We start from the raw sequence: 11,126 nt of genomic DNA, 5'->3' as shown, positions 1-11,126 counted from the left end.
GCCTCCTTTCTGGTAAGGAAATGCTAACTGAGTCAACTGCCCATTCTCTATAATTAATGTAAGAGACCAAGAGTGCCAAGAATCATAAAAAATAGATTTGGTAGAAAAATCACTTCTATTTGGTTTCAGAATGTATTTTTCTGTTTATACTGAAATATGGATGAGTGTGAGGGCTTGAGAATCCATAGTCCCTCATCCTAAATAAGTAAAATAACCATAATGTACCCTTTGCAAGAAGCCTCAGAACTATTCAACCTCCTCACTTCTCTCGACATCCCAAAAACTGGTGGTGTTTTTTTGAGCCTCTGATCAAGGACTTCTTCTATCCAAGGAGAACTTGAAAGACTGAGAGAAAAGCAGAAAGAAGAGGAAAGGGCACTTGAAAAAGCTTCATTAGTAAAAGGGATAGATCTTGGATGATGTCTCTTTTGGCCAGCTAGGGCCCACAGGAAAGATTTCTACTCTATGGGAGGCCTGACAGCTACAACCAAAAGAAAGCCAAGAAGGCTAAGAACATTTCAATACAGGGCTGCTGAATGTCCTGCCAGGATGTGATTTGGAAATGTGGTAAGTCCCAGGAAATTACAGTAACAAACTAGCAAACACTGTTTCAAGACCTAGTATTACCAGTAGACAGTCTGTCCAGAGCACTGGAGAGTCTCCTCCTTTGGCCAAGATGGCGGTAGGGGGAGGTTCTTACACAGAGCACAGGGAAAACTAGATATATCAATTGATACAGCCTGAATGGAAAAAACTAGCAAGATAATTGGATAGAGAAGAAAGCCCTCTCCTGCCCTGTACCAGATTGGGGTTGGGACCAGGGGAAGGCAGGCACATGTGCTATAGAAGTCAAAATGGTGCAGGGGAGGTGCTGGACCAAAGAGTCCTGTCAGTCTAGCCTGGGTAAAGAAGGGATTGGTTGGGAGGTGGACCCATCAGAAGCTCAGGAGAGTTTTGGAAGTTGACTGGTCATTTAGAAAAAGCACCTGGTCCATACCATACCCAAGCTAATAGAAGCCCAGGAAAAAAAAGAGGCTCTTGGCTTGTGACCTGGACTGGCATTGTGCAATTGCCTGTTCTCTCTATGGGCCACATGGCCTTGACTGTCACATGACCCATGGCCTCCAGGAGGGAGCCTCTCTTTCTTGCCTGCCTGGTGGTGTGATAATCTCTGCATTTGCACAGCTCTCTCACCTGGGATCTAGCAACCATGTGACCCTGGCAACCACATACATGGCCCATGACAGGGTCCAGGAGGGAGCCTGAAATGAACAGCAGCCAGAAATAACCTAAGCTACTTGGATGGGGACTCAGACCGCTTAGCAGCCACCTTCAGGCTCCAAAGGACTGCACTTGAAAATGGAGCAGGAACTCTGGACACTGGCTTTTTTCTTGGTCTTGCTGAGGACAGATGGATTTTTTCCATGGCAGAAAAAGGAGATGGGCTTTGAGATGGGAGTTTGCCGTTTTCTCAGATTGCGCAGCACCTGAATAAAACCTCTTTTCTTTTGCACCAGCATCTGCCTCACTAGTTTGGCTTTAATGATGGCAGACAGCCAAACCTCCATTTTTTTGTTTAGTTGAAGTAGGAGAAGGTGCTAACTCTCTTGCAAAAGAAGAAATTTAGAGAAGTTGGTAAAGTAACAGAGAGAACATACTGGATAATACTTCTTATGCTAGTTAAAAGACAAGCCGGGGGACTGGGCCAATCCCTCTACTATGCTTCAGGAAAACGTGAAGACTCAGAACATGGACATTGAAAACAATGGAGAAGATGCAGTGAGAATTGCTGACTTCTAAGAGGAAAGTCTGGAGAGTTGTGTAAGTAGAAAATAAAGTAGAACTGGGAATTGACTGTTCTGGATGACCAGAAACCACAGATTCCTAGATTTAGAGACCTCTTGAAAGTCACAGTGGTCATAGCCTGAGATATCAACCAAGCCTGAGACAACGCAACTACCATATTTTTATCTAACATTTGTGACTAATGTAAAAGCCAGTGACATCCCAGACAAAGAGAAATAGCAAATGTTCACACTGCCTTTTGGAAATATATGGCTCACTACCCCTTTATCCTAACAGCAAATTTATATGGATAAGAAAACAGGGAAAGGAGCTGTATATGATAAAAGACCAGACCTCCTGATTATTCCATCATCAGTCTGAAATCATATATAGCCACAAAGGGCTAGCCTGCATTTTATGCAATCAAACATATTTGGCAATTTCACAGCATATTTCTGTTGATCTTCACCTTTTCTCTAGACCCTCCCTAAAATACATGTGCTAGGAAGTAACCCACCTTCTTAGCAATGCCAGTCCCAGACTGCACTCATCATCATCTTCTAAAATCTCTAACCTGTATATGGCCAGGCCTTCAGGGCATTGGCCTGCCAACACTCAATTACTCCTGAAACTTGTCCTTGTCAGAAAAGAGGCGGACTGCTTCTCTGCCCAGGCAAACACGGGCATAGAAATCACCAAACTACCTGTCTTGCCTTCTACCCCTAAGTCAGTTTCTCCTTAATAGTTAGCTTAAATATCTTTTTCTATAGACTAATCAGCCTATATTTGTCCTCGAGTTATTCTATTAGAGAAGTCTGAGAGGGGAACTCCTAGATGGGGGAATGATTATATTATTTTGATGTCCCCACAGCTTAGGTACACAGGCTGTTTAATAGCAGCATGAAAGCTTATGGATACTTCATTCGCCAATAAACATATGTGCATATGCACTCACGTACACACATGCTGCTGCAGCTTCACCTCCGCTCCCAGTTTCCTACCCCAAACACGGCCCAGCTTGTCTCTGCCACCGCAGTCACCAGCCACAGACCTGAGCAAGGAAGCAGCCAGAACTGAGATTGAGTGTTTGGTGGTAGCTGGGAAACAAGAGAGATTAAGAATAAGAACTGATTCCTACCATTGAGATGTACCAGAAGTGAGTCTGGCTATTGTGTGAGAAAAAACTAATGGCCTAAAAACATTGGCACAGCCTTCAAAAATAGCTAACGTTCCTAAGACGCAGTAACCTGGGAGGGTCTGGCTTGGAAAGGACTCAAAATTGCACACATGGTCCCGTAACTGCTCTGTACAAAGTTAACTAAGACAGGTTCCCTACTCTGAAGAAGCCTAGAGACACAAGATATCAGTGTCTTAGGAGAGTTTTTTCTGAGTGACATTGTCACCTAGTTTTGCTGCATAAAGGGCTTTTCCCTCTTACATTCCTTATAGCTACACTGAGGCTAGGGGAACAGGTAAAGCAGTCACCAGTCTCCCTACACTGAGGTGGCCAGGGAAGACGGGAGGGGCGAGATGGAGAAAAAGCGCAGGAGTGTTCTCAGGAAACAAAGGTAAAAAAGGAGGCAAGCTCAAGGAATCAGCCGGAGGAGAACAGAGAAAGCTAGCAGGAAAGCTTTTCCCATTGACAGGTTTCCTTTTGATTTTTCTAGATTAGGCAGGTAAATGGATACAATTATTACATTTACCCTAAAATGACAAAATGTGAAGCTTTGGCTCACAAATATTTTAATGCCCATACACTTCAAAGAATTCCTATTCCTGTCTGTACCACGTGAAAGGAAGTTGAAGCTGTCCTAAAACAGCTGTGAAAGGAGAAAATCAGAAAAATCAGGACCAATACCCACAACTCGAAGCATTTGAAAGCAGCATGACATTCAGCCGACTGACCATACACACTGCTTGTTTACAGCAGGCATCCATTCCGAGTGGGTGGTGCCCATCCTATACCACTTACTAAATATTTTGAAAATCATCGGTGCATTAAAGTAATTATGGCTCTAAGAAATAGGGAAATATGAAAGAAATGCAGGATTCCTTCAATATCACAGGTCCTTAGAGTAAGCCTACAATACACTAATGTATTTTAAGAGTCTAAGAAATGCAAAACTCAATCAAGTTATGTGGCCACCTCTTCACCTAATGAAAGGAGAGCACACTGAGAGAACAACCCACTATACAAAGATTTTCCAGGACGGAAAACTAAAATGACTGGATTCCTTGGGTGTTGACATGCTTGCTGGTCACATTCTGTGCACAAAGGAAGGGAAGATCTGTACACACTGGAGCCCATCCCATTGATATTCATTGCAATGGAGAAGAGAAAAACTATAAATATAGTTGTAAACTAAATACCAAAGTTAATTCTACCACTTATGCTCATTTCCCAATGTGGCTTTTTACATCTGAGAGCCAGACATTTGTCAACCAACAGAAATTCATGACGTTGAAGAAACCACATGGCTGAAGGTGGCTTTGGTCCATTGAGCTGATGATGGTTCGCTACTAAGGCAGCTAAGGAGACATTACATAAGCACTTGGATAACTCCAGGAATGGAATCAAATGTGTCCTCAAGAGACAGCAGCAAGACATGGATGTTTCCACAACATGGCCAATAAAAACACCTTATCCTCCTTTCTACTCACAAACAACTATCATCAAACCTTTCCCAAATATCCTGAAAGCAGGCACCATGACAAATTTTCAGCCTAGGAAGTCTTGCCTAGTCTCTAAACTAATTCCTTTTATAGCAATTTAAATTCAGTCTCTTACTCTATCCTCAATGAAACCAAGAGAAGCTACTCATCCTAACTTATCATTATTGATTTTCCCCAAAACCTTTTCCTGTCTAAGCTAAACAATTCCAATGTCCCTCTTGGCTCTTCCATCATCCAAGGTTCTTGCTGAGTTATGCAGACTGCTGCTAGGGAACAAGGAAGATGCACTCAGGTCAGAGGCATCTTCTGGTTGCAGTGAAGGGCACTGCCAATGCCCTGGTCACTGACTCTCCTAGTAGCCAACCCTCCTAACAACCTCTGAGTCTGACCAGCATCCTCCAGAGCAGGCAATTCAACCAAGGCCCAGGGCTGACTAGGAGCCTACAGATACTATGGGACTGGAGAGCCTTCCCTTTTCTCTCTGCTCTGCTCCTCCTCCCCTTCCCCATCCTTTAGGAAGAGGAACCTCATTGAAGGAATCCTCAATGGCAGAATGGATCCTTATGGCTTGGCAGGCCAGCAGAGTGTTTCAGAGGAAATGTCTGGAAAATGGGAAGCTGGGTCTTCAATGGTGGCAGTTCTGAAGAGAAAGAGAAGGAAGAGGAGAAGTACCAACAGGAGGTGATCTTCTGCTTCCACATTCCCATCCGGCTTCTGGTATGGGGATAGCTGGATGCCCTCCAGTGCACACCATGAATAACTGAATGCTTCGGCCTGGTTTTGACATGACCAAGGACAGGGTCAGACTTGGTCTTGCTTCTTCTCTGAGAGATTCACCATCTTCTCTGTAACCAGAACTTCCCTGAGGCACCTCACGGCCCAAATCTTCCATCCTAGCAAAGACTTTTAGTTGAAGAGACTGAATAAAAGTGTTACAATTAGACAAAAAGGGAATGCATGATTCATTCCTGCTTTTAACACAATACTTTGAAGATGTCACCACAGTTTGGATCTGGCTATATTTTAAGTTCATTTACAAGTAGACTAGTTCTCAACTAAAAATAACCATGTGCATTATATGTTTAAACAGCTGCCTGGATTTTCCTCTGAAGGAAACAAGATTCTATATTTCACTCACATGCAGCACAGATTTACTTTAACCCATTCGATGAAGAAATAACCAGTTTCTCCTCAGAGCAGCTTCATGACTGACGCAGTCAGTATTATCCCCATTTTCCTGCTGAATAAACTGAAAGCCAAAAACAGTGGACTGCCAGATTATACATGGAATTAATAACTAAGCTAGGTCTTCTCATTTCCAGCCTACTGTTTTGTTTTGTTTTTTAACTAGAGAAGATGCCTTTAATAAAATCTAAGATATTCCCTTCAGTTATCTGCCTATTTAAATGTAAATGGCATTTAAACTAAATTATTCAGTTTGGGTGCATAGGCTACCTCACTGCAGGCTAAGATGCCTCAAGTTCTTCCATTTTTTTCATTAACCTGATTAAATTTGATCTATGCTCTTGACAAACAATATACAGAATTTAGTTTCCAAAATAAGAAAACAGCTGCAATTTAATATTTCAAAATCTTTACTTGGCAATAATTCTCATTATGGAATTGTGTCAATACTATCAACACTATCTGAATATTTTAGCAATTTCTCAGTTTTTATGGTTGTAGTAAACAGAGAAATGTTCTGTAGATTTTTAAATGGGGACTAGAAAGAAGATTAAGAGAACTAAATAGATAAAACAAATTTATGTTCCCAAATGGCTCCATCCTGACTTTGGACCTATATAAATGGGCAGCTCAAAACAGCACATCTGTTTAAATAGTTAGAAAACATTTTTACTTTCCTTAGGCTTACAGTCATTCTTGTGAGATTAGTAGCAGTCCTTGAAGGGATATTTATTAGAGAAATTCAATTTTACAACTAAAATATCTTTTACTTTCAACATGATTGTTATTTTTAAAAGCCGGAAATAAATAAAAATCATTAGAGTTCTCTTTACCTTTTTTCCTTTGTATTCCCAGAATTCATACTGAGAGCTTTCCAGACCGTGGTTTTAGGCATTTCATCAGATATATTGATCTCAGAGGGGTCACATCTGAAATGAATACTTAGGACAGTAAATGTCAGACATACAAATAAAATCCATATCTCAGACTACAATGACCACCACCCAACAGAAGGTCTGAAAGAGCTCAGCTAACAGCCCTCGGGAAGGCTGGGAACCAGATGGTCGGAATGCAGAGGCAAGGTGACCCATAAAGTGCTGAGGGCTGGGCTGATGTGCCAGGTGGCGGCCAGCCCTGCCCCCACAATTCTGCACTCCTTCCGGAGGCCACCCCGAGGATGCTGATGACAGTATTGAGATGCCAACAGTGGCAGCATCAGGAGCTCCCACTTACTGTGCGCTGTGTGCCAGGTACAGCTAAGCACTCTTCATTCATTTTCTCAATTACATGGCCAAATTTCCATTTGTAGTTAACAAAGGACTTTTACAATATATTATCTTAACTATCACAGATCCAGAGATTATTAACATCCTCATTTGAAGGTGCAGAAAGCAAAGCTCCCAGGGCTAAGTGACTTTCCAACGTCAAATGTCAGTAAGTGCACAATCAAGACTTTGAATCTAGTCCTTGGTTTCCTAGAACCCCAGAGTACTCTGAAGTTTTCTACAAGCCAGACTGTCTCCTTTCAAAACGGAAGAGAGGAGGCAGCAAGCATCCTAGTAGAGGAGAAACATTGCTCCTACTTTGCTGTCAGAGAATTCAAAGCCTATGGCTCCTTCTAGAACAACCTGTAGAAAGTTTATTAAGGTCCAAAGATTCCATTTCTTTTGGGGTCAGTTTTAAAAAAGAAGTCAAACTCATAGTAACAGAGAATAAAATGGTGGTTATCAGAGGCTGGGGGGTGGGGGAAAAGGGAAGATATTGATCAAAAGGTGCAAATTTTCAGTTATAAATAAATTCTGGAGACCTATGAACAGCATGGTAACCATTATTAATAATAAAGTATTGAAATTTGCTAAGAAAGTGGTTCTCAAATGTTCTCACCACAAAATTTTAAAAAAAATAACTATAGGAAGTGATGGATGTTACTAGTTTGATTGTAGTAATCATTTCACAATTTTTTACATACATCAAAACTTTTTAAATGTCCAAAGAAAAGACTTTCCTCTCTTCCCCCTCAGTACAAACCACAATCAATTCAATGATTCAGCAATAAATTATCCAGGATTTAGATGACCTAGATCCCCTCTCTTCCTTTTCTGCCCTCTCTTGACCTCTGGGCTTCTTTCAGCCTGTGTGTATCTCCTCCATAGTGGAAACAAAATGCCAGGATGATACCACAAATGGACCAATTTAGCTTCCTGCGACTTGTGGTGAAAAATAGCTTCAAAAGAGAAAGGGGCTGAAGCCACTGGCAGAAGTAAGGAATTTCTGTGATCCCAGTTCAATTTCCCCTTGGCTCATGGGACTGTAAATGCCACGAGCCAAGCTGGCATGGGCTGCCTCTGCCCATCCTGAAAGGCTTGCCCAAACTTGGGTGTTCATGCCCACCAGGCTGAGAACTCTCTGAAAACAAAGGCCACGATCCTATTCATCATTGGAAGGTAGCAGAGAAATGCAGAAGCAGCACTGGTTTGAGGAATACACAGACTAGGGTTTGATCTTAAACTTTCTACTTAGCAGCATTATGACCTTGGGCAAATTACCTAAAACCCTCCAAACTGCAGATTCCTCACTGTACAAATGTGGATAATGAGACTTATATCAGAAAGTTGTAAAGATTAAATGAGAGCACACAGTAAATCTACAATAGTCATGGCACAGAGAAGACGCTCAGTACATGGGCTCTCTTAGCTCTGCTCTTCTTGATTCCCAGCACTGCTTTAGAGCCTCACATGTGGCAGGTACTCGGTAAACCATGAAAGGAAAAGGTGTTTTCACATGTTGGAACTGGGAGGCTGAGTTTTAGCTTTTTATACTAGTAGCTGCAATTGTGACCCTTCTACTCCCAACACACACACAAAGTCAGGCGTTTACAGAATAACCAAAACAGTCAACTCCTTAGTGTTGTGAGAATTTTACCTGAAACTGTTGTTCTTTCCAGGACTACTTAGTAACTTCCTGCTCTCTAAGGGGAACTTGTCTCCCCCCATTTCTAACATTTTCTCAGCCTCCTGGAAGAAAAGGAGATATTATATCACAGACCAAGTAAAACCCTAAGTCTACATCAGCCCTTTTTTTTCTATCACCACAATTTTTACCTAATTTTTCTCACATTTTTAATAAAAAGGTAGAATTATGTTCTTCCCTAGATTTAACTGATCGCAAAAAGAGAGACAACTAAGTGTACCTATGGAGTAGTATTTTTTTTAAATCCTGAATCTAGACCCAACTACCAATTTACTGGAAACACAAGGGAGAGATGAGCATATTAAATGACACCAAAGGACACATTTAGTAAAATCTAGATGGCGGGAAACCCGATAGGTCAAAGACCCAGTTTTTTCAACAAAAACTTAAAAAGAAAGAAAGGGAAGTCCTTTCTTTGAAATTTAAGAAACATATCAACTAATTGCAATATATGGATCATATCTGGATCCTGATTCAACCATATTATTAAAAGATAAAAATAAGTCAATTGGGGAAAATATTAATACTGAATATCCTGTCTACTCTTATATATGTTTGAAATGTTCCACAATAAAATGTTTTCTTAGAAATAATTCCATTAATAAAGGAAATAATTATAGAGTAAAATATGTACAAAGATGTTTAAATTAGTATAATTAATAATAAAACCTAAACTTTAATAAAGGAAGAATTTTTAAATTATGAGATAATATTATAGAATATTATGCAGCCATTAAAAGAATAAATGATTATTTATTGTACAGACATACAGAAACATGAAAGTGTCATGAAAAAAAGGAGGAAAAATCAGAATATATATAGCCCCCCCCAAATATACAATTATTACACTTATATGAAAACTATGTTAAGGATTTAAAGATGACATATAGAGCCCTGACTGGTGTGGTTCAGTGGATTGGGAGTCATCCGGCAAAACAAACTGTTGCCAGTTCAATTCCTGGTCAGGGCACATGCATGGGTTGCAGGCCAGGTCCCTGGTTGAGGCGTGGGAGAGGCAACTGATTGATGTTTCTCTCATACATTGAGGTTTCTCTCCCTCTCTTTTTGCCTCCCTTCCCCTCTCTCTAAAAATAAATAAAATCTAAAAATAAAAAAGAGAGGACATAAAGAAATGACCATAAATGCTGAATGCTGACATAAAATTTTGGGGTGAAATCTTCAATTTTTTCATTTGATTTAGTTTTTAAAATAATTTTATAAAGAATTTTCTTAGAAATAAGTACAATATAGAAAGTAGTACAATACAATGTTTCCTAGCCACCTTATACTTAACATCCAAAAGGCATCCCTTGATTTTCCTCTCAGACCTGCTGTCGTTAGGTCTTCCCCATCTTAATAAATAGTACAACCACTCATCTAATTGTTCACTTTAAAATCTAGGTGTTGTCCTTGATTTCTCCTCTCCCATCCTCACTATAAGTAGCAAAACCTGTTGGCTTTATCTTCAAAATAAGTCCCAAAAGAAACTATTTCACCAGCTCTCCCTTAGCCTAAGCCACCATCACCTCTCGCCTGAACTATTGCCACAGATTTCTAACTGGGCGCTGGCTACCTTTTTCTCCCTTCGAGCCTCACTGGCTTTATGTTCTTCCAGCATACGAAGCTCCTCCTGCCTCAAGATTTCACATGTGCTGTTCCCCTGGCCTGGAATGTTCCTACTCCCAGATGCTGTCATGACATGCCCTTTACTTCAGGTTTCTGCAGAGATATCTCCTCAGAGGACCCATCACTGATGACCCTGAATGAAGTCATTTCCTCAAACCCTTACTTTCTTCTTAAAAGATATTACTGCCCAAAATTTTATGTAAGTAAATAAATAGGTGTGTGCATTTGTATCTATATCTATCTATCTATCTATACATACATACACATACATATATATGTGTGTGTGTGTATATATATGTGTATATATATATATACATATAATTTAAAATTTTTATTTATAAAGTTCTGATGCCTGAAAACTTTACATTTTATGTAGTGAATTTTATCAGTCCTCTCTTTAAAGTTTTCTTTCATTGCTTTTGTGCTTATAATTGTTAAAGCTTATTTAGTAATACAAAATACACCAATGGAATAGAATCAGGAGCCCAGAAATAAATCCACACATATAGGGTCAACCAGTACTTGACGAAGGAGCCAAGGATACTCAATGGAGAAAGGATAATCTCTTTAATAAATGTTGTTGGGGAAACTGGATATTCACATGCAAAAGAATGAAACTGGACCTCTGTCTTACACCATTCACAAAAGTTAACTCAAAATGGATTAAAGACTTAAATGTAAAACCTGAAACAGTAAAACTCCTAGAAGAATAGGGAGAGAAAGCTCTTTGACATTGTTCTTGGCAATGATGTGGATATGATCCCAAAAGTACAAGCAACAAAAGCAAAAATAAACAAGTGGGACTACATCAAACAAAAGGCTTCTGCACAGCAAAATAAATGATTGACAAAATGAAAAGGCGAGCTACAGAATGGGAGAAAATATTT

General features: G+C 40.1%; 1 protein-coding gene across 1 annotated transcript in view; it reads right to left on the bottom strand.

Moving 5' to 3' along the window:
- Positions 1–3,913: 3,913 nt before the first annotated feature.
- Positions 3,914–11,126, bottom strand: part of SLC4A8 (solute carrier family 4 member 8) — a 75,368-nt gene continuing 68,155 nt past the window's right edge. The window contains exons 23-25 of the mRNA XM_090273192.1: positions 8,566–8,657; positions 6,477–6,572; positions 3,914–5,377 (exon numbers count right to left, since the gene is read on the bottom strand). Coding sequence (XP_090129318.1) covers positions 5,365–5,377; positions 6,477–6,572; positions 8,566–8,657 — 201 coding nt within the window. The 3' untranslated portion in view covers positions 3,914–5,364. The remainder of the gene's footprint in view (positions 5,378–6,476; positions 6,573–8,565; positions 8,658–11,126) is intronic.

The sequence above is a fragment of the Furipterus horrens genome, unplaced genomic scaffold (genome assembly GCF_987537825.1).
Source record: "Furipterus horrens unplaced genomic scaffold, mFurHor1.1.pri manual_scaffold_4, whole genome shotgun sequence".
Taxonomy (NCBI): Eukaryota; Metazoa; Chordata; class Mammalia; order Chiroptera; family Furipteridae; genus Furipterus; species Furipterus horrens.
Note: the sequence above shows the minus strand (reverse complement) of the source record. Positions and strands in the feature narration are given on the sequence as shown.